General features: G+C 40.3%; 3 protein-coding genes across 5 annotated transcripts; 1 reads left to right on the forward strand and 2 right to left on the reverse strand.

Annotated features, from left to right (window-relative positions):
- Positions 1-390: 390 nt before the first annotated feature.
- On the reverse strand, positions 391-19,157 carry LOC116925247 (kinesin-like protein KIF3A). Its single transcript, XM_032931921.2, is given in 14 exon segments — positions 391-516; positions 587-741; positions 816-941; positions 996-1,413; positions 1,472-1,587; positions 1,657-1,725; positions 1,727-1,758; positions 1,832-2,006; positions 2,083-2,292; positions 2,369-2,496; positions 2,559-2,749; positions 2,805-3,010; positions 3,076-3,588; positions 18,738-19,157. Coding segments are annotated over 13 exon segments (2,067 nt in total). The 5' UTR covers positions 3,307-3,588; positions 18,738-19,157; the 3' UTR covers positions 391-506.
- Positions 11,230-22,302, forward strand: LOC116925248 (vesicular glutamate transporter 1). 3 transcript variants are annotated; one of them, XM_032931922.2, is made up of 12 exons: positions 11,230-11,775; positions 17,527-17,592; positions 18,176-18,366; positions 19,305-19,384; positions 19,450-19,568; positions 19,889-20,003; positions 20,064-20,238; positions 20,310-20,758; positions 20,838-20,919; positions 21,005-21,132; positions 21,228-21,449; positions 21,531-22,302. In XM_032931922.2, exons 1-12 carry the CDS (start codon positions 11,717-11,719, stop codon positions 21,750-21,752), a joined length of 1,908 nt encoding a protein of 635 aa, XP_032787813.2. In that variant the 5' UTR covers positions 11,230-11,716; the 3' UTR covers positions 21,753-22,302. The 3 variants fall into 3 exon arrangements, with proteins under 3 accessions (XP_032787813.2, XP_045031560.1, XP_045031561.1); XM_045175625.1 differs by having other exon boundaries at positions 11,231-11,775; positions 18,167-18,366; XM_045175626.1 differs by lacking the exons at positions 11,230-11,775; positions 17,527-17,592 and adding an exon at positions 14,306-14,352 and having other exon boundaries at positions 18,167-18,366.
- Positions 22,303-23,929, reverse strand: LOC116925255 (GDP-L-fucose synthase). The gene is made up of 6 exons (XM_032931929.2): positions 23,604-23,929; positions 23,425-23,539; positions 23,216-23,344; positions 22,996-23,154; positions 22,751-22,931; positions 22,303-22,688 (listed from the first exon to the last, which is right to left on the reverse strand). The coding sequence occupies exons 1-6, from the start codon at positions 23,738-23,740 to the stop codon at positions 22,453-22,455; spliced, it is 957 nt and encodes a 318-aa protein (XP_032787820.1). The 5' UTR covers positions 23,741-23,929; the 3' UTR covers positions 22,303-22,452.
- Between the last annotated feature and the right edge of the window lie 236 nt (positions 23,930-24,165).

Here is a 24,165-nt window from a genome sequence, read left to right on the forward strand (position 1 = left end):
AAGCCAATTGCTGATTGGTTGACTGTCGGTAACAGTTCAAACAAGATATTTCCTTTGAAATTCATATGTAAGTCGTACACAATATCGCGCAACAATTTTCACAGTCATGTTAGTCGAACTGATGTAACCATACTTCGTCACTGGTTCGTTGCAATTCTTCTTTAACGAAGAATTCCTCTGCCAATTGGATGCTTCCAGCAACATCCTTGTTATCACAGTGACTATTCAATTTGTTTTTGATAAGCGCGATAGACCAAAATTAATGTTGTGACACGTGGCGAGACCTGTAATAAACTGACTTTACTTTCAGCCTCCTGTGTAAACAAATGATGACCTTGCACTCCGTCAAAATGCTGTCACTTAACGCAAAATACATTGCTTTACCACACGTTTTGGAATAACGTCCTTTTTATTTAGGTGGTTTGGGGCATCAAAAGTTGGAATTATTAAATTATACAATAGTACGTTTACGTGCGTTTGCTGACTAGGGAGTATTCCGTTGTAGATTACTTTGTTCTAAAAAATAAAAAGAAAAGGTGTCGTTTTTAGTCACGTACGTAGAAACCCAAATTCGCATGTGCCATACCGTTGTGCTGAGGGAGCTCGGGCACCCTTGCTTGTAAGACGAGCACTTGTCGCCGATCGCGATTTCATTTTCGCTGATTTTGGACGTACGGGATCAGATAAACCAATGACGTCATCATAGGACAGATACACGTAGCTTAGATCCAGCTCGGGTCTCTGTGGACATGAAATTCATTAAGCAAAATCAGATCCAGTAAACCAGCTGGTGAATAACAACATGAATGACGTACATATGTGGAACGAGCAGAGCGGCGTGGAGAATTATACTGATTAATGTTATTGCCAGCATAAGCCACGCCTCTCAGTTGCCATTCACCGTACTCCTCACTCCAGTTGACATGTTGCTCGATGATTTGCTTTTGAGAGATTAAGTATAATTTTAATTTGCCTATTAATAGTAAATCACGTACCTGATAGGGAGCAGGAATATATTGATCGACGATCAAAGTAGACAGTTTCAATTCTTTGGAAAGTTGCCGCACACCTTCGAGTAGCTGTTCCATTTGCGTTTGATGTTCTTGCCGCATGTCTTCGATTTCGCTCTTGGACGAATGCAGCAGCGTCCAAACTTTGCGAAGTTTGCGCGTCTTACCCTGTACTTCTTCTTGCAACGAGCTATAACGTTCTTCCATATCAATACGTTCAGCTTCTTTCTCTTGCAGCTGCTGGCGTAATAAATCTTCTTTGGCTTTTCGTATTTCCAATTCTTTCCTCGCCTCTTCTAGCAAACTGGCTTGTTGTTCCACCCGATCTAGTAGATTTTCACCTCCTACAATGACTTTGCTCTCCAATGAAGCTAATTTCTGTCTCAGACGCATTTCCTCTTCCCTGTTGACATAGAAAGTAAATCCACTTGAAGTGAATAGCTATCACATTCATAACTTACGCGGCAGTCTGCAGTTCTTTCTCCTGTTCCGCTAATGTTTGCGCTACTTGCTTACGCTCTTCTTCTGCCAGTTGACTGCTTTCCATAACCAATCTTCGCTCCTCGTCAATTTTTGCCTAAAAACTATTGATCGTCATTAGTCCATGTACTGCGTGAGATACGTTATAAACTGAAAATAAAAATACCTTAACGGCTGCTCTTTCACTCTCTGTTCGCGGTTTCCGCTTCTTGTCTTTGCGCAATTCGTAGTTTTCTGTCACCACTTTCATCAGAACTAGCACTACCCACTTTAAAGATGCAAAGAAGGGCAAAAACAAAATGATCATCAGCACCTTTGTTTTAGATATATTTTTGATAAACCTTCTTCCAACTGACGACGAAGCTCCTCGATCTCCCTCTGAAACTGTTTGAGTAATGCATCTTTAGGATCCTCATTGATGCGCGCTTTATTGCGAATATTTTTGGCCCGGCTGGCGTAGCGAAGTGTGTTCAAAGTTTCGTCAAAGTTGAAAGACGCCGGTCCGATATTGGCACACTAAACATTGTTTCACAATGATTGAGCATTTCATTAACTGGTTCCAAGAAACAGCAAAGGAAAACAACGGGACTACCATAAGCGTTTTAGCGTTGCCACCGAGAGAATCTTGTAACAGCCTGGTCAATTTGGAATTGCGGTATGGAACGTGAGACGCCTTGCCATCGGCCAAAGAGGAAATTACATTTCCCAGTGTAGAAAGCGACCAATTGATCTTGGAAGCTTCTCGCAATCGGAGGCCCGATGTACCGCTCTTGGTCTGTCGCTCACTTCCAGCCAAGTCAACCTATTTTCAGTTGAAAAATGAGCAATTTAATCGTGCCAGAAAACAATTTCATAGAAAAAAAAATATTAGATCATACTAAATTGAGTCGCCCAACATGAAGAGTACTGTTTCCATCTATTGCTTTCTCACTGCATTCGACGGCAACAGTGAAAATGGCGTGAGAACGTGAAGAATGGATGTTCATCTGCGTAGCACCGACTGAGCCTATTTATTGCATAAGAATTATTCTCGTTTCTGGCTTGGGAAAATTTAGGAAACAATTTTACGATTCTTATTGCCCATCGTCATAATTCGCTCCATGTCTTCGGCGTTGTTCACAACATACGTCGACAGGTCTTTGACGTACACGCCAACGTCAGGTCGCTCTTTGATTTCCAGGTGAATGCTTTGATTCTTACTAAGCAAATCTCTGACTTCTTCATTGTAGATTTCCAAGTAAGAGACACGAACCAAGAACCTAAAAACAAAAACAGGCTGTTGGCAATGTCATTTGAGCTTGTTTGCAGCAATACTTTTTTCTTTCAGATTCTTTAGCTATATGCCCAAAAATGTGGGCAAATGAATTTGGAATGATTCCTCTTAGTTCCGGAGCCTGTGGATTGCCCTCCATGGTGAAAGTCTTCCCTGTTCCTGTCTGTCCGTAGGCAAATATGGTGCCATTATAACCTTCCAAGACATTCTGCACAATGGGTCTTGCTGCTTGGTTGTACACTTCCATCTGCAAGAAATACTGGGGCTGATGCAACAATATGGAAGACATTCTTGGCTTGCGAGTCATCATACCTGAGACGATTCTTGATCGAACACAGAGTCAAAGACAAAGCTTCTGTCCACATTACTGTACGATTGGCCAGCGCTATTGCCACTATTTGGCTGTTGCCGGAGAATGATACTATTATTGACTGATTCAACTTTGACCACATTTTTGTAACCGGCAGTTTTCTCCGACTCGCTTAGTGGTCTGACTCTAACCACGACTTTGACATTTTCAGATCTAGGGCTAGTGTCGGTCATTTTGGATAAAAATAATAATCTAGTAGATCTCGAAAGGGGATCAAGCAGAGATCACTATCCACCCTTAAAACCACTGACAATCAATCCCGAACCCCATGTTTCTCTTTCCAAGTTCTGTCACAAAAAAAATTAATCGATACTGTTTTGACATGCGTTCATTATTACCATGGAAACGAAAGTTCTCGTAGCAATCATAGTCAGTGTCGCCATCTTACGGCAACCGTTTGTAGTACTCGCGAGAAAAACGTTCCAAGACCGATAACGTCAACATCGGCGATCCTTCTATTTTCAGAGCAAGAATAAAAATCATTAACAGTCAAACATTAAACTCTATAAAGCAGCGCATCTACCAATACAATCCAACTGACAAAATTAAATTCCCTTCAACGACTGCAATCGAACGATGGTAGAATAAACAGTTGAGTATCGCGAGAATCTCGTTGAATCAACATAGGAGGCAAACGAGATATCGCTTATTGCTTGCCAAAGGGGTGGATGCCGAGCATGTTTGGGGGTTATGTCAACACAATAAATGCAGCCAAACTGTAATAAGCTTCTCTCGATGGGAGAACGAGCGCATCTCGAACGGAAGGAAGCTATAGCAGTCCTTGATTGGTTAGAGTCCCGTTGTCCGTTCCCTCCCATCTAAAGTGATGAATAGGAAAACGACGTGCAATCGCGTACATCTAAAAGGAACACACACACACACACACGAGACATCGTTTGGCATCGACTCTGTGTGTCTGTGTCCCTTACTACTTCATTATTGACTCGTATGTAATAAAGCTCTGTCCGTCTGTACTTTATCATCTCCCCACATTGCGCACACATATTGGACCTTTTTTTCTTTTTTGATTCTTGTTACCCTAGTTGCGCCTTCCGAATCCTGTTCACCAGGTGACTAGGGTTACCCAGGCACCGTTTATGAGCTGGAAAACGTTTTGATCGAAGACGGGTAAAAAAAAAAAAAAGATCTTAACTTTTTCAAAGTCTTGACGAGATAAAAAAATGTGCATTGGAAAATGGGAAAAAGGAGACACATCACACAGAGGGGACAGAATAGCTGCCAAGAGCAGGCACAGGGGTTCACGGTCGACCAACAGTCGAAGCTGTACATCAAAGGAGGATGGATATATCAGAGCAATATAGATCGGTTAGACACGCGTGAATGCAGCCACTCTAGTAACTCTTACCACCCAGCCATCTTACATATATTGCCTCTTTAGCCCCTTCCATCTTTGCCCTTTTCGGCAGACGTACAACATCTCACGCAAAATGCGTACACGTCTGAAGTGAGAGAACAAAATAAAATAAAAATGAAATAATATTCCCAGTCAATTTCGAATTTGGCCACACCCACTTTTAAAAGCCGACATTTTTCATCGTTCTTTTGTTACGAAATATCTGCGCAATGTGCCATCATCGGGAAAAGATCTGTAATGTTCTACTGGATGCGCGTGTTAGCGTGTATAATCGTCAGCGGGAGGCTCTTTCTCTTGTCTACCAGCCCAGCTCCAATCTTTTTCATCATCATCTTCTTTAGATTCCCCCTTCCCCCGTTTTTTTTTTTTCTTTCGTCTGAACGAGTCATCAAGTTGTCCCGATATAGAGGAGACAAGGAGCTAGAAATAAATAAAGAGAATCTTGTCTGAGAAACAGCCAGAGAAAGGGGAGAGAGAAAATAAAAATGTAAGAAGAGAAGGCCAATTCTTCTTCGTAGACTATCCACCAGTTCTAATATATTGAAAAGAAAAAGAATAAAAAGCCGATCGATTGTGTTCTTCTTTTGCCTCCCTTAGTACTTGTTTGTGTATGTAGAAGACGATGGAGCGGAGGGACGTTGGAGAGCTGTCAGCAAATATTCGGGGAGGATGAAAAAAAAAAAAAAACGAGTTTGAGATAGGCGACGCGATTTTGAACTGCTGGCAAGAGCAAACAATAGAAGACGAGGATTGGCAAGAACGAAATAAAGCTGAGATTTCATCGCTGTTGATCACTGGCCGAACGAAGCGCCACTCTGTCAATATTGAAACTAAAGGCAACGTTTCTTTAAAGTTCGCTTTCTATATAGAACAGTCTCCGAGCTACGCACAAGTATTTAATCCTTTCTTTCTATAGGTGTAGACTAGAGTTCATAATAGTAATACTACATAGTCCCTTTCGCCTCTGTGTAAGGCCTTTTCCCCCCTCGAAGGGCTTTCGGCCGATGTGCCGTTTCCAAAGCGACGCAATTCAAACTGTAGAAGCTCAGCTATGAGACTTCCATTTCTTGTGTGTGCTTTTGGCAACACTTTTATTGACGCACAGCGAAAACAAGGAGATTGACAAGAAAGAAAGAAAAGGAGAGAAATCGTGTATAACTCAACTCTGTGTTCTTGCTCAATCCTTGTCTATGTCCCGCCAAATAACGTGACCCGTGTATAGAAAATATCCAAAAATAAAGGGAGAGAGAGAGAGAGTTGCTTCTTCACCAATAAATCGAACCCATATTCGTGGACATATGCACGTCCCCCGTAAGAAAAGAGGGACAACAAGAACCGTGCCCGGCTTGCTCTATAGAAGCTTTTCCCGCAAAAGAAAATAAGAGAAAGAGCCCAGTATAAATATGGATATTTATATAGAGAGCTTTATGCTGTATATATATATATATCTACACACAGACACACTCAAAGCAAAAATTAAAAAAAAAAAAAGGAAAGAAACGAAAGGTTCCACAGACTGGATATATATTGCCTCATTGAGTTTCAATCGCCTTCGTCTTATTATTGTTATTCTTTCTTGTTCTCTTCATTTCAACCCAGTATAGAAAAGTATAATAAACACATACTAGCACGAAGTAAGTTTGCCGAACGAAAGAAAAAAAAAAAAGAAAAAGAGAATTTCTTTTTTCTTTTTTGAATACACCTAAACAGCAAAGCTGCGATAACTTGAAGGATATACATAATAGCTAAAACGGTAAAAAGAATAAGAACGGGAGGGCTCTATTGAAGACGTTACGGACCATTGAAGCTTCAACCGTGCGCACGCATAGATTGCGCATAAAGTATAGATATACAGACGCACTACTCTATCCTAGATGGTATTACAGAATAACTCCGATTCGCAAGAAGAAGAAGAATAAAAAGCAAGCTTTTGAAGAGGGAGCTCTATATTTTATTTTTTGAAGAAAAGAAAAGAAAAAAAAGGTGGTAAGAAATCCCTGATCGCCTATAGACATAAAAAAAAAAAAAATCGACTCATTGTGCATTTTGGCGTTGATATCGTCACATTGATTCGGGTGCTGGTGAGAGGCAGAAAAGGAGGCAGGATCCATTAAAAACGGATTTCAATCCCAGTCGCGTTTCATCGCGCCCTCTTACATTTCGTCTCGACTTTTTCCGTCTGAACGCAGAGATTAGACGACGAAAAGCCGATGGTAAGAAGAAGGGGGAAAAAATAAGAGCGTCGCCCCTCTTTTTTTTTTACTCCAACCCTAATCCTACAGACACTCCCCATCGAGTCGCCCCCCTTCAAAAAATCCATCCACGTCTTTGAGATCCTTATGAATATAATCCATCCCTCGATTTCTCATTTTTTTTTATTGACGGACCACACAATAAAGAGCGCAATTTTTTTGTTGTCGATGTATCACGTCAATTTTGAACAATTGCCCAGAAATTCATTTTCATGTTTTGCCCCATTTTTTTCCTCTTTTAATTCCCTTAAATTATGAAATAAATCCCCGTCTTCTTCGTATAGGTAAATGAGAAGAAAAAAATTAATTCAAGAACGAAAGATAAGAGTACATTTGAAAAAAAAAAAGAAAGCTTTTTGATTGCAAAGCGCAATCCATCAGCCGGGCACTACAGCGCATCCAATCGGCCGCGGCTGATTTCATCGGTGTCCGTGTTTCCACCCCAGCGTTTTTACTTAAAAAAAAAAAAAAAAAAAGAGCAAACATTCCACCCCGCAAACTGGGAGCAATATAAAAAACAGCATGACGATCAAATTCAAAAAAAAAAAAAAAAAAAAAAATCAGATCGGCCCTTGATGGCCGCGAGAGGATGTGTGTGGGTGTGTGAAAGATGGATCGTCTAACCAAGTGGAAAGTCTGATAGAAGAACGGGAAGGGGAGAGAAAAGTAAAGAAAATAATCCCCACAATATCGAAGAAAAAAAGAAAAAAAAAAAAAAGAGGGACGAGCATCAAGAGCTGCGAGGACTTGGTCTAAAAAGGCGATTTCCCATCACGCAGACTCTGACGTCATCTGATTTCCCTGCCATCCCCTACTCTTTCTAATCACAACAACAGGGCGTCCGAACTTCCAAAAATTTCGTTTTTTATTTTTAGCTCCATTTGGCAATCGATGATGAATCATCATCGCACATTTAATTGATCATTCGATCGAAAAGAGGAAGGCAAAAATAAACAAAAATCGATGGTCAAGACGAGAGTAAATAAAGGTCTGATCCCCTATAGATGTCCGGAGTAAACACAACCGGGCAGAGAGTACACACTTTACACACACACACACACACACACACACACAGTCGTCCCTTGCCCACAAAATCGTATCAAAACGCGTCGAAACGGGGGAGAGAGCAGAAAGCACTTGACTGGCTTTTTGATTGCGATTCCAATTTTTGACGTTGGCCAACACCCGCTGCACGGGGGCCAAAAGAGTCCGCAAGAGAACACCAACCCTTTCCTCATTTCCGATCAATTCATTCAACAGAATCCGTTTTTACAGACTGCTGCATTTGAGATCAAACCTAATAACATTTTTTTCTTTTCTTTTCTTTTTAAAGACCAAATTGACGTGGGTATGTTGCACTGCATTAATAGTGCGCAACTACAAAGTAAAGAGTTCGTCAGTTATGGACTGTCGTTTTCCCTTTTGTCTTTCGACAGAGTGCCGTTTCCCTTTCGCACTTAAGTTGGGCGACTCTTAATTGCTTTTCTCTGGCAGCAGAGTCCTCCGTCTATAGTAAAGAGAGTGGCTTTCGCGTATCAAAGTCACTCCTCTCAACGATGCGATATGTTGTTCACCCGCTTTTTTCTAATACACATATATATATATTCAAACCGAACGATTCATCATGGCTTTCGAAAAACAAACGGACAAAAAGAAAAATCTTGGCGGATATGGGACCGTTGCCAAGTTGTTCCAGTTCCATCCAAATGCATCCAACACAGCTTTGACTCTCCCCCTTTTCTTGTTTGCTCCTCCCACTGGAAGAAAGAAAAAGACAAGCAGAAATGGAACACACACACACACACACAAAAAAGACATGGAGGAATATCTGTATGGCTCTTGGACTGGAGGACGGCGAAAAAGGAAAAAGAGTGATGAATACGCAACAGAATCTGAGCAGTCAGCACACACACAAGCCCTAGTATTGATTGCACCGCCTATATCTCTTTATGGCTGTAGTCTGCATATATCCCATCCAGCAGAGCCCGAGCACCAAGAAAAGAAGAAAATTTCTTCAGATGAGTCTGCTGTCCTTTTCTCTCCCCCCCCCCTCTCTTTTTTTCTGAAGCAAAGAGAATGCGTCTATAGTTTTTTTTTTTTTTTCTTGCTGATGTGTTTTGCGAAGCGATGATGATGAAACAGCATCTTTCCATACGTGATGACGGAGGAGACGTGTCGACTCGAGTTCATCATTTGTTTTGCTGCTTAACAACACGATGATGTGCGGGAGGGGCGGAAAAAATGATGCTTGTAAATCAATGAACGTTTTTACGTGACCTTTGGTGAAGGGGGGGGATGGACGTTGGATATAAATGTGCATAGCTTTGCCTCTTTAGTACTCGTGTACTGTTATGATAAGAAAAAGAAGCGATCGTTCAATGTTTAGATTTTTTTTTTCCTTTCTTAAACGAAGAGGGTACATAAAAAAAGAGGTATGTTTAATAGATAGGGTTATAGACATGTTGCTCACGTCTGGCCTATACAACTAATTGAATTCCACGCGGTGGGAAATGTAATAATACACACATATCTGGGAGCTGTGTATATCCAAATCTATACACACACACACATACACACACACAAAAAGCGGCGGCTTCTTTTGCCAGAGCGTCTCTGACTTGCATACATCTCCAGAGGCGACACGTGTTTTATTTTTTTAGCCACACCCATGTTACATCACGATCCCGTTTCTCGTTCAGTCAGTTTTGCGTGGCGCATCGTCACTGCAGCTCACAATTTCATAAGGCAATTCCACATTTAATGTCTTTATCGTATCTCTAACGTCATTAGCGTCTACCAAGATTTTCAGCCGTGCAAAGGATAAAAGCCGCATGGAAGATGACTCAATAATTACTGGAACAAAATTATTTTCGATCCGTAAGATTTCGCGGACGGGTCACGGTGTTTTCATTCCTCTACGTTTATGTGTTCCACCATTTCCATCATCTGTTTTCTAACGACTTTTCATGTTCTTTCTTTCAAATTTTTTTAAATTAACTGTCGATGCAAAATATAATTACGTAAGCCGTCGTAAATAACTGTAGGCTATGAGCGTTTAGCTTAATGAAACAGCCTACGGGACATCCATTTGTAATGAAAAGTTGAAAAATGCGACGTAATCCATTTCATTAGTGGACACATCCCTCCCTCGTCTATTTTAGACTTAAAGTATTAATGATCGCTGACTCAGTTTTTTTAAAATATGCAATCAGCTGATTGGTGGTGTCCTCGATACGCGACGTCTTTTGTGCGTAAAAGAATAGAGCACTTGCTTAACAGAGACGAACTATGGCGAATCAAAAATCAATGGAGGCGAAACAAACAAAAGAAGTGAAGGAAAAAAAAAAACAAACAAACGAATTGATGCGATTTTTATTCCAACATTCTTATCAAATTTGTGTTTATTATGTCGCCGGTAAATCGATCGGGACTGTTCACGCGTGACCATCGCGTCTCCATATTATCATAGCGTAAATTGATATTTATTTATATTGGATTTAAAAAAATAAAAAGCCAATAGACGAAACAAAAGAGTCCGGCGTCTAACGCAAGACAACAATGCGCAATCAACGGATGACGCAAGTTTGCTTTAATTGAAGGCGATCAGTTTGTTTTTAGGATCCACGTCGTTGTCCAGGAGAGTAAAAGAAAAGGCTCACACACAAAAAAAAACCCGGAGAAAGGGAGAATCGAAAAAAGATTAGTTTCCGGTCGCCATGTCGTCATCACAAACCGATCCATGACAACAACAAAAAAAAAAGAACAATAAGAGTGTGTTGGTGTGCGTTTTTTTTTCTTCTTCCAAATCGTACGCACAATAGATGACGTCAATTACGTTTAAATTTATACAATTTCATTTACAAGTCCTTTCCCCTCCCTCACCCATTCCCCGTTTGAAAAGGAAGGGGGAGATGGGAGAGTAGTGTGAGACATGCCACGGCCGGTTCCATTTACTGCTCGCCTAATATTAAACTGGTACAAGCAAAAGTCATTGGACACTTAAACACGTCGGCCCTTTTTTTTTACTTGCTGCATGTCAGTCACTGAGAACTTCTCTAATACATTCCACGCTATCCTATATCGTCTATTGTTAATGAATCTCTTTTGCATAATGAACAGCAGCCACGGCACCCAAAACACGAAGAAAAAAAAAGGGGGGGACATAGCAGCTGTCAAAGCTTTCGGGGCTTATAAATCGTCTCTACTTTGGTCACCAGATATGTGCACATCGTGCGATGGGAGGGCGACAATCTTCAAAGAGAAATTTCGTGCTAAAACAAGAGGAAGGACTAGATGCTTCTTCTTCTTTTGACTGGTAGAAAAGGGGGAGGTGGCTTAAATTCATGCGGTGGTAGCGGCGCCAGCGCGCGCGGGAAACTCCCAAACAAAATGAGAGAAAGGAAAAAAAGAAAAAGAAAATGCAGCGCCCCATGAGCGCGCCGGTTAACACGCAAGCCGTACAACATTTTCGTCGCCCACCCAACAACTGTCTTCCTCCTCTCGATCGCCGAGCTTTTGCCATTGCGGCCACTTCAGTCGAGTCAACCACCGTATCCGCACGGAGCAGCCGGGACACACAACAAACTGGGCATCCACAAGCTCATCGAGTAGCCGGGCCGGCAGTTTACAACACAACTCGCGTCAGACAAAAACAAGAGATTTAAAAAAGAAAAGAAAAAACAAATTATTAAAATCTTTTGTTTTTGTTCGTTCAAATCGCCTACAGAGGGAAAAAAAAACAAAAGAAAACATTTTTCTTGTTGAAAAAGTGTAACAGATGAGCGGGCCGGTCCGCGCTTTGTGTTTCAACAGCCTCAGCGTTATCGGAAACCATTTTCAGTTGAGAGTTGGTTTTTAACTAATCACGAAAGTAAAAGGCAAAACAAAAAAAAATAAGGGACAAGTTGGGCCGGTTTTTTTAAATTTTGTCTACGAGAGAACGAGCGATTATTCATCATGTCCGAGTTTCTTTACGGTCTAAAAGACCGGGCAATGTCAAGCTTGTCCACTTTCCGGTAAGTGAACCTTCTTGTTTGCTTTGTTTTTAAATATATATTTTTCTTTTTTATAAATCCGTAACATGCATGAAAAATGGGAAGGAAATTTGACGATGGACAGTGAACTTTATTTTAAAAATTTACGTTTAAATTAAGGATCGTCTTGCGTGGAGGGTATAGTGTACACAAACCCTTACGTAAGAAAGGCCGTGTAAAATTACCAATTTACTGATCAGACTAATAAAGCAAAAGTCTTTTAATAATAATAAGAATAATTTTTAAAAGAAGAGCTGATTAATTATCTACGTCCCCAATTTGTGAACATCGCAGCCCCCATTATTATATCCTACTGTTTGATTTGAAAGAATAAAGAAAAGACTTATCTGTAAAAAAAAAAAAATGTTTAACTCGCAAAAAAAGATTGAGAACATCTTTGATAAATGATATTACGTGTACGGTATCAAACGATCGCCGATTAAATTTAGTACGCAGTGAAGGTTGAGATGTTACGCACGCGATCAAATCAATCACAAACTCTTCATTCGATTAAGCCAATAAAAATGGGTACGATCTACATTCTAAAATCTTTTCGAATACGCTGTCACCAATGTCGTTTAGAAATTTTGGCTCGACTAGTTTCCCTGAAAGATTTTTCTTCTGAAAAACAAACAAAACAAAAAAAAGATTGTTGGAAGGAAAAACTCGTAGCGGATGTGCACATCCGCATTTGTTTTTATCCTTCTTTTTTTATGTAGTATACATTTGATATCTATTGGTTAGACGTCGGTTCACTGGCCTGTACTTTCAGTATATGACTCACCACGAACTGCGAGGTTGATGGTACACAAGAAGAAGAAAAAAGGGCAGACATAGTGGAAGAAAGATATGGAGAAAGGGAGGATATCCGACTGGAACTCAAAATGGTTGGGGGGGTTAGAAAAGACGGAGAAATAAGTAGAATTCCTTAAAAATAGATAAATAAAAAAAAATAAAAAAGGAACAATGGGCGAAGAGCCAAAAGAAGAAGACATCGACGTCGTCGATCTTCTTCTCCTACCATTTTTTTCCCCCTTTTTTTCTTCCTTTTCTTTCGGAGGATGGGTATATATCCATGTTTTCACGACCCCAATAGACTCTCCTGTTTTATCTAGACGACTGTACGTTCCTAATGGGGGGGTCGAGGTCGGTTGAGAAAAAGAAAAATCGCACAGAATATTTTTTTTTTATTCTTCTTCGAAGAAACACGACATCATCCATAACTGTGTTCCTAAAAGATTCTTCTTTTGGCTCCTCTCCCCCCCAACAACCTACTCTGCCAAAAATCGCCATTCCAAATTTTTTGAAGAAATTTCCAACTTTCCGAATTTTTTTAATACTCGTAGAGTTTGAATTTCAAATGTTATTATATATTCATGGAACATAATTGAACAATCACTGTCGTCGTCAGTTGGAACTAGGCAAACAAAAAATAAAAGTCTTCTCGCCAGCCGATTGTTCCCCCCCCCCGAACAAAACTGTCGGCAGACTTTTTAGCGGTTTGTTGCCTCGGACCGTTTTCCCTATTGTTCACACACACACACACCCACTCACGCTATAACACAAGAGAGAAAAGAGACAGCCATTAAATATGTACCAGAAGCCCCCCCCCCACACCCCGATTCGAGTAACTGCTGTAGAGCAATTGACTCGTGTTTTTTTCCCCTTTCTTTTAAACAAACAAACATTACGACGACGTGCGTTCGTGTACTATAGACGTCGGTGACACCCGTTGTGTAGTTAATTAGTCTAGAACTCTGCACATGATTTGTAGCGCAGCCATTGGCTGGCGAACAAGGTGGAAACCTTTCAATCGCATGCCTATTTAGAGTCTATTCCCATTGTTCATTGTTATTAAGCACAAAACAGAGAGAGAGAAAGAGAGAGAGAGAGAGAGAGGTCGCTGTAGGCTACCATGTGTCGCATCCGACAGTAGCTCCAGGAAATGAGACTTCCATTCAACACAAATAAAATGAAAATAGAGAGAGAAAAGAGACCCACCGTCCAAAGAAGCAAAATCTACGCAAACATTTAAACTGGTATTACGGACAAATAAGAAGAAGACATTGATGAATCAATGCCTCGTTCGGAAAGATCTTGAAAACATTCGATCGTCCCCGTCTTCTTTTGTCCTTATAAATCCCGTGGTAACCTCAACCTGAAGAAATGTGTCCCCTGTATCCTACCTGGCTATAGCAACTTTGTTATTGCTAATCGACGTAATTCAGCGTTAAAGCGATGACGCAAGCCGCTCCCTCACATTTTTGAAAAATTATTTTTGAAATGACCTCGTCCCCAAAATACTCTTACGCAGACTTGATTAAATGATCTCATCCAGGCCCCATCTATGACATGACATGACACTGACCATATTTCATATTCATTTATATTTTTTTAAAAGAAGGGGCAGTGGGTTTGCCCAGTCAGAAATTTACATTGACATGTACGAGTGTACAGCAGCTCGATCCTTTTATTCTAAACGTCTTTTGATGTTGATCCTGTTTTGATTAGATACGTTTCTAAAGAAATGGGCCTGCCCATTGACGGACGACAAATAAGGTTAGCCCCACACACAAAAAAAGAAGAATACAGAGACTATACATGTACGCTTCTGTTATTGCGCCACACACATTTCGTATCTTAAGATTTAAACATCAAGTTGGTATATTTAGATAGAAAGGTTCCAAGATTTGCTGTGCAGAGCCGGAGGGGAGGATCATCAGCCTCAAACTTCTTATTTAGAAAAAAATATTTATATTTTTAGGGGGAGGGGGGTGGGTTAGGGTTGAAAGACGATGATGAAAATGGACGCTGTAGGCAAAAAAGAAAGTCCGGTAACAGATACGCACGTATTTCCCAATATATAAAAATATGAAAGCCAGGCACACAAAAGACGTATAATCGCATCTAGGCTAGATATATATGTACACTATATAGAATAGCCTCTGCACTAGAACGAGATAAATATATATATATCCCTATATAAGCCGATCAGGAAAAGGAACGAAAGAAGAAGAGATTGATGCACTAGCTGGACTTTGGGTCCTCATCGATATATCAACGGTCTGAGAAGGAGGAGGAGGGGGGGCTAACTAAATTGAATCTTCCTCATCGCAAAGTCATCTGCTAGCTTGGTATCCCGAGCCGACCAACTGGAAATGTATCGTATCTTAATATGTTATATATAGAATAAAAGAGTTAGAATAGAAAAGGGGAAGAAGAAGAAGAAGACAAAAAAAGAGATGACGAGGTTTTTACGCCCAAATGCTCTTCTGAGCCTGAAATTCAATCTGTTTTGGCAAAAAGCCCGCTCTACCTCATTAGTAGCACCTATACGACTGGATAGCGAAGCATATCGCTCACGAAAAAAATAAATAAAATAAGACCTCGTCAATATCTTTTATTCTTCGTTGAAAATTCGATTTTCACGAGTCTTCGCGTCGGTTGGACAAGATTAAAGATGTCCTCCTTGTACTCATTATCGTCGATCGTATTGCCAAGTTTCACTGCCCCCCCCGACCCATAGATTCTAATCAGCGGGTACTGATGCTATTAACAAAACAAGGATGCAAGTTTCCCAAAATAATCCGATTCTGATGCGATATTCGACGCTAGCGAATTATTATTCAAAAATAAGAAAAGACGTTTTTTTATTTTTCCTGTTCCCGCTTCCAGATGATTTTGACATGGCAGCGGCTGCCAGGCAGCCCGTGTAATCTTTAACGCTAAATCTGCGTGTATTCCTCCGGGTCGTGTCAGTTGTGCCAACTGATTTGTCCCCAAGAGTTAATGTAAGCCCATGACAAACATCTTGGAGACGGGGAAAAGAAAAAGTCCAATGCCCCCTAAGGAAGAATCCAGTAGCATCCCAAACGATTGTATCCAAAACTCGATCGCTAAAACACAAACCGTTTTGAAGAAAAACAAAAACAAAAATCAAATTGTTCTTCTTTTCCGGGTAGTGTTATCATCCGAAATATTCGCACAAGACAAGTTCAATTATAGATATGCAGACAGAAAAAAAAAAAAGAGGATATTGCTTTAAAAAAAAGAAAGTGGGGGAATAGACAAATCCTGTTTTTATAACAAAAAAAGGGACACATTTGATTCCTCCCCCCTTCCGCGTTATAAATCGCCATTTTTTAAATACTGGAATTGGGGTGGCAGTGCACAAGATATCGGGATTATGCGATTCTTTACGACCCTAAACTGACTATCCAGCTCTCTGCATTTCACTTGTTATTGTACCCCACCATTTTCTATCGTTTGGTGGCCACAAGGAAAGTTTAGCAGACGACTCAATTTCAAAAGTTGGTTGGCCACCACATCACAAAGAGTGTCAAAGGAAAAAAGAAAAAAGTTTAATCGTTGGGGCTGTGTTATTTAAACAGTCATCGGTTGGAAATACCCTATTTACGATGGATGCTGGATTCTGTAGATACAGGCCGGAGTGGGGTCCTAGACCTAACTTTTATGAGTTAAGCTGTTGATTTATATTCGATGGACGAAGACAGAACAAAAAAAAAAGGGGGCGGCAGAATAATCTTCAAAATCAATTCAATCGAGTGCATCATTGTGAAGACTAGCCGTACAATTGAATATTTAATAACTTTAATGTAAAAACGATAGCAGCCATTCAAAACAAAGCAAATTCAATGAGGAACGAAGACATTTCATTTTCTTTTAGGTAAAAACAAAATGTTGGGACCTACTTTTTTTCCATTTCAGACCCATGAACCCTAGACATTCTAAACAGTGCGCATCACTCTCTGCTACTGATGAAAGAGAGTTGACAGTGAAGAGGCAAGAAAAAATGAAAAAAAAAATTTTTGTTGAATGGAATTTCATTTCAAAGGGCTGGACAAGTTAGAGAAGCGTAAGAGGAAGGCCAACGTTACATCGTATCGTTCATGTGTCGACTCGAGACGGGTAAAATTTGAAGCTATCGGTCGACAGTAGTGAGGAGGGAACGGAATAATAAGGACGTAAAGAGAGAGAGAGAGAGAGAGAGATAGAAAGGGGAGGTTAGATGGAAAAGCAATTTCCTGTTTGTTTACTCCGGCAGCCGGAAGAGACGTGGGATGCCATCCAACCGAACTGTTGTATCCGATTTAAATGAAGGAAAAATAAGAAATGAAACGACAAAAAAAAAAAAAAGGAAAAAAGGAGAGACAACGTCACTATGGCAACGGCTGGACACAAAGTGACTTCATTTTGAAATTGGATTTGAAGGGAGGATGGCAAAAATAAATCGCTTGGACATGTCCTTTTATTATAAATTTTCGTTCGAATTCTGAAAGTTATTAAACAGACGAGTTGACAGCCAGAGGCCAATCATTTGAATTTGCCTCCGCTGTAAAAATATAACAAAGATATTTCGGTTTGTGTACATCATTCTTCCTGTCATTTCTTTGTGTGTTTACTGAATAATAAGGCTCTATTATGCGCGTACCCACCCCACACGATAACAAGACGTGAAAAGAGTTGCGGTCATTAAGTCGAAGACCATCAGCCATTTCTTATTTAAAAAAAAAAAGGAATCGTTTTTTATTTGGAGGAAATAAACGAGCCTAAGGCGATTCGTGACGTATAGCGCAATCTTCTTTTTAACGTAACGTTAGTCAAACTACACAATGGCGCTAGATTCCCTTTTGTACAATTCTAATCGCCTATAGAAAACATCGATGTCTTTTCGATTAATTTTTCTCATTTTCTTTAAAAAAAAAAAAACAGGCGAGGAGCCAATTACGAAGAATTTGAAATGCCCAAGATGAGGAACCTCAAGAACATAAAACCAAAGTAAGTTGTTTTTTTTTGTTTTGTTTTTGTAAAAACATTCAAGTAGCGAATCAAAAAAGAAAAGGACCATAGACAAAATGCAAAGGCCGATAATAACTCTTTCATGCACGAAAGAGAAAGGCCATCCCTCTTCAAGTTGGGCCAGCTTTTAGTGCACACTACAACGACAAAAGTGTAGAGAGCTCCATCGAGCATAGAGTGCTCTCTTTTTACAGAGATTACGCGCAAAGATGAAGGCCAAAAGACCCTAACAACATGGGAGGGTTGGTTGAGAAACATTAAACGAGATGCTACTGTTGTTAGCAGAGTGGTAAATGTTGCTCAAGGATGGGGAGGAAAAAATATATTTAAAAAAAAGAGAGACATGAGGCAGCAAGAAAAATCACACAACGTTTGCAACCAAGTCGACCACATGTCCCACTCCTTGTCGCCCGATTAGATCCTAAATCTTTTGATCCGATTATATTAGACGCCATCGTCGACTTTGCTTCAACGGTAGCATCCAGGCGACGTCTAATGAATTGTTCTACACTACATGTCTCATACATGTGTCATGTCTTTTTAAAATATTTAGTCCGTTTAGCAAGCAAGAAGATGAGAAGGGATTCATTACAACTGACGGAGGAGGAACCGCCATGGGAGAACTCGGATCACCGGAATCACTGCCCGAAATGGAACGTCCCCCCCTACGCAAAATCGACATGTACATTCGACCAGATTGCCCATGTTGCAGCATGTCCAAAAGATATACAGTCGCTTTCTTGGCTAGTATTGGTAAGAATGGCGAGCACGCAAAAATGTTGTTGTTGATTTTCCAAAAAAATTTAAGAGATTCGCCTAGCAACAACATCGTTCGTATGGAATTGCTTTAAAGGAAAAAGATTAGGCCATGAAACATTCATAGCCCATTTCGGCGATGATTTACGATATTGTCAACGACTTTTCAGTTTGATGGTGGGGGAAGGAAACAACTGAATCGGACCAAGACAAAATGGCGGCGGGGGGTGAGAGAGGAAAAAAAAAAGCGCCCAAAAGTTCGTACATTGCCAAGACATTTGCATTTAGCCTTACGATAGAAACTGATGCAAATAACTCGATAAAAAATAACGGCTAAAATAGAGTACCATAAAAAGAAAAAGACTTACTACTTGAATGTGGAATTCTCTCGCTTGGCTGTAGGGCTGAAGGACACGTGGTGCACGATTGTTCATTGAGTCATACAGATTTGTTCTTTTTCGACGTCACACAACTCTTTTGTTGCAAATAAGACAAGACAAAACTGCTGAGAAGTATTGCGTTTTGTAGAGAATGAAGATTTGTAGGGCCAAGCATAATTGAATTGTCTGTCGCTGCTCTGCTTTAACTCTGGCGTAATTGGTCGGAATCAAGTGATACACCCCAGGCAAAAAAAAAGAAGGGGGTTTCAGGAAAAAGTCTGTCGTTGACATTTAATCTAACTCGAGTGGTAGTCGTCGACAAAGAGAACGGGACGGAGATGTGTGATCTACTTATACCACCGCCATTTGGATTTCATCTCTTGTTTTGCATGTTCTGATCTGCCCGGAACTCGAGAAGGAACGAAATTCATCAGCGAAAGGCGGCATTGCCGAGTTTTTTTCGAATTTCTATTTATCGATATAATAATTTCAATCGATAACTAATGTTGGCTCATTAAAATGGCGAATTAAATATGAAAATTTGTCTTTTTGTAGGTTTCTTGATCTCGTTTGGTATTCGATGCAATTTGGGTGTTGCCATCGTGCAGATGACGGCGAACAACACTGAAACTGGCGTAAAAATTAACATGTTAATTTTGCGATCTGGAATTTTTCAAAATGTCTTCTGCTGATGACACAGGTGCCAGAATTCAATTGGACCAAGAGAACTATTGGCCTAGTAGATTCTTCTTTCTTTTGGGGTTACTTAATCACTCAAGTCCCCGGAGGTTTCCTTGCTTCCAAATACGCTGCTAACAAGTAAGAAAATTCTTGTTTCTCCATAAATCTCACCACCCACGTCATTTCATGCAATTATTTGATAAGCTCGTTACCTAGAAGTAACGTAAGAACTTGGACAGTGTACAGTATAAAGCCTATGCCCACCTCATTACTGCAGTTCTCCCCTTTGCCAGTTGTCAAACTGTTATAGAAGCTTTACATCCACCTTTGTTCTTCGTTGTTTCCACGCCATTTTTGTGTAAAAATAAACCCCACTAATTATTCCGACGATCGTACACATACACAACAGCAATGGATTGAACTTATTCCTAACAGTGGAACTTTTTGTACTTAAAAAGGGTTTTCGGATCGGCCATCGTCGTGTCAGCTTGTCTCAATATGCTTCTACCCGGAGCGGCCAAACTATCTCCAATTGTGTTTACGCTCGTTCGTATTCTCCAAGGACTGGTAGAGGTAATGTAATACATGAGAAAGTAACAGGCAGACAACATTACCAGTACAACAATACAACAGGGAGTCACATATCCGGCGTGTCACGGTATTTGGCGGTGGTGGGCTCCGCCACTGGAACGATCCCGACTGGCCACTTTAGCTTTTTGCGGGTCATACGCAGGTGCTGTAGTTGGAATGCCTTTGTCCGGATGGCTGACGGATGGCATTAGCTGGCAAGCACCCTTCTACTTCTACGGTAATTAAATGGAATTCATTTTCTTTCCAGTCGTTAGATCTCAGTTTCTGTCTTTTTGGTTTTGTTAACAGGTGTGTTTGGTATCATTTGGTACGTTTTCTGGGTGTGGCTATCCTTTGAGAAACCTTGTATGCATCCGACCATTACGCCCAGCGAGCGTCTATACATCGAAGAATCATTGTCGCATGTACAGCGCACCATTCCCAACTTTTTTACGACTCCATGGCGCTGCTTTTTCACATCCATGCCCGTCTACGCCATCATTGTGGCAAATTTTTGCCGTTCGTGGACTTTCTACTTGCTTATCCTTTCGCAGCCGAGTTATTTCAAGCAAGTCTTCAAGTTCGACATAGGAAAAGTTGGAGCTTTGGCTGCTCTTCCTCATTTGGTCATGACGATCATCGTACCAATTGGCGGACAATTAGCCGATCATTTACGTCGCAACAAAATCCTTTCGACGACATCTGTACGCAAGATTTTCAATTGCGGAGGATTCGGGATGGAAGCTATCTTCTTAATGGTAAGATGACAGTCATTTTTTATTGAAGAGCGTCAAGAAATTCTCTTTTAATTAAAAATGTGAAAACTCTTTTGAATAGGTGGTGGCTTATACACGTGACACAACCATTGCAATCACAACCTTAACTTTGGCTGTCGGTTTCAGCGGTTTCGCCATATCAGGTAGGAAAAGATCCATTTCCACAACTCTTTCGTGATGGAGTGACGGGGTTCACTGACGGGTAATACCCATTGTTGTTATATGCAGGTTTCAACGTCAATCATTTGGACATTGCTCCACGCTACGCTAGTATCTTAATGGGAATCTCTAACGGAGTAGGAACCCTGTCGGGCATGTTCTGCCCCATTGTGGTGGAGTCACTCACTAAAAGGGAGGTAAGCTTTCAACTTAGTGACAGCAGATGATGGCTGCAATGACTTAATCAGCCCTTTTTCTCATTCACTCACTTTTCTTGATTAAAATGTAACAGCTACCAGAGGAGTGGCAGACTGTCTTTGTCATAGCGTCGGTGATTCACTTCCTGGGCGTGGGTTTTTATGCAGTGTTCGCGTCTGGCGAACTACAGCCATGGGCTGAACCTAAAGACGATGAAGAAGATGTACCAGCTTTGCCTGCACCGGCCACAGCGTGGAATCCATTCGATTCTCAGCAGAAACCGCAGTATAATGGAGAGCCTAACTACGCCTCTACGGTAAGATCTGAAGCTTTGGCTTTCACGTAAACGAAAAAAGGATGAATAAATAAATGCTTAAAACCCCTGCTTTGAATGCAGGAGATGACGCCAGCTGTTCAGGGTAGCAACAATCCTTTCAACGGTCGATTACATTCCTATGGAGCCACAGCTGACTATTCCTATCAACAACAGCAGGCTCCGCCCAGACCGCCCTTCCCTAATCCAGGATCATTCCAGGCAGATTTCTCAAACGTTCAACAGGTTCAACCAGCTGCTCAGGACATCTACATGCATGGCACTCTACAAGATAGAAACTACTAGATAGTTGAGAGGCAAGAAGGAAAGACATTTACATGATTTCAACAACAAAAAAAAAATATCTATTATGAAAGAAAGTGATTTACATTTACTTATAATCTTGATCAATGGACTATTTCTCAAGAAGTTTTTCTAAAAAAAAACAACAAAAAAAGCAAAACAAAAAAAATTGATGTATCCGCTGTTAAAAAGTTGTTTCTTATTTGTTCTGTGAGTGACGTTAACCGGTTTGTTTCATAATTGTGGCAATAATTCGGTGTTTTCTATTTCTTTTATTCGATTTCGTGTCTACTAAACATACTTGTTCGCGTGCGCAAGTTCCTCCACTTGTTTAATTTCACGTCAAACAATAGTCAAATTTCCTCTTTCGCTGCAGTATTGCGTAATCTATAGCTGTCTTGCATCCAATCTCTTAAATTTATTCAACAGAAATCATGTTCCATATATTCATGTTGGATTTGAATGTTTTGCTGTTATTACTGTTACGAGTGAACATTTAGAAAATCAAGATTTAAGATAAGAGACAAAAAAAATATACAAGTTCAAAACGACATTCACACCCCTGGAATCGTTTATTAATAACCAGTGACATTAATTTAGAAAAGAAAATTTTACATCCGAAATGGAAAATATCTTTTCTTTTAGCCGATGAGGAATACCAAAGTAAGGGACGGCACTTAAAAATCTTCTGATCCAGTCTTGATTATTTTCGGGCGATATGATAGTTGAGATTGAACCACTGAACCGTGCGCTCAATAGCATCCTTGAGCGGCATGAACTGAAAGTCAGGTAGATAGCCTCGCAATTTCTTATTGGAAGCAGTCTTTTTGTACTGGCCGTCGGCCTTGGTAGAGTCTAGAATGATTCCATGCTCTAACTGGAACGCATCTGCAATTATCTGAGCTACTTCTCCGATCGACACTTCACTAGATTCATCAACTAAAGACAAAGAGACCCCACTGCATGTCTATCGCAAATGAATTAAAAATCATTTACAATACCTGACAAGATGATTGGATCAATCTCTTCATATTCTCTAAGTACAAACAAGAACAGTTTGGCCAAATCTATAGAGTAGATAAACTGTCGCAGCGGCTTCCCAGATCCGTAAACTACCAACGGTTTTCCTTCTTTCTTAGCGATGTAGGCCTTGTGGATGAGTCCTGGAATGACATGGCCATCCTAGAAAATTGTTCAGAAGGAATTAAAATCTATAGGTGAACTTGCATAGATTTATAGAATATACCTCAAGATTGAAATTATCATAAGCTCCAAAGACATTAGTGGGGATCACAGCAGTAAAGTGACATCCATGTTGCTGATTGTAAGCATGGTTCTGAACATCAATCAGTCGCTTTGCATAGCTGTACCCAAAGTTGGAAGAATGAGGTGGTCCATTGTGAATCTGTGAAGATATCAAAGCAATGTAATGAATTTGTTCATTAATTATTATTCACACAACTCACCATAGTTTCATCGATTGGGTATGTTGTTTGATCAGGAAAAACACAAGTTGACAAGCATGAGACAACTTTCTTTACTCCCAATTTGTAGCTGTTCTGAAGAACATTATCATTAATGAGGATATTGTTCCGCTGAAAAAGAAATGCAACAGTTTTAGATTGTCCTACAAAGATAATAGAAGTTTTCCAGTAAGTCATGCTCACAGTTATACCAAAAAATCTAGATTGTGTTTCATATTGTTAAAGAGTCCTCCAACCATAGCAGCAAGATGAATGACATGAGTTGGCTTATATCTTTCAAAAATTCTCTGCGTTGCTGCTGGGTCTCTATAGGATTTTTTTTTTTAAATTCATAAGAGGTGATCATAATTATCATAACCAAAAGGTTTACTTAAGATCTCCATCTTTGGAACTGAGAAAAATAAAAGTCTCGTTTTCTCTCGGATCTTGCTGTTTAGCTTGCTTGATAGCTTGTCCTACTAGACCACTGCCGCCGGTGACCAGAATGATTTTCTTTTCGCTACCCATGACTTAAGTTGAATTCTTTCGAATAAACTTATATAAGAGAACTTACAACCAAACCTACACTAGAGGACTGAGGAAAATGTTGAGCGTTCACGGAACGGTGTATACTTGTACTCGAATTGGACAGAAGAAAGACTATTCGTGAAGTGACTATGGGCAGGGGTATGGGCTATGGGATTGTCATGTCAGCGAGGGTGCCACGTCTTCTGCTCGTAAAAGCCGGCAACAGCTTTTCACCCTTTCAAAACCACCTGAGGGAAGCGCCACTAACGCCTCCTGCCCTGCGAATGTTACCTAAATTTGAAAAGTGGCGCACTACGTCATACTCTCTGCCAAGTGCCAAGTAGGTCTCATGTACAGGTTAACGACTTTTAAATGATATGGGTTTCTTATTTTTATTTAATACTTTATTGCAATAAACTGTATAT

The sequence above is a fragment of the Daphnia magna genome, linkage group LG6 (genome assembly GCF_020631705.1).
Source record: "Daphnia magna isolate NIES linkage group LG6, ASM2063170v1.1, whole genome shotgun sequence".
NCBI classification, from domain to species: domain Eukaryota; kingdom Metazoa; phylum Arthropoda; class Branchiopoda; order Diplostraca; family Daphniidae; genus Daphnia; species Daphnia magna.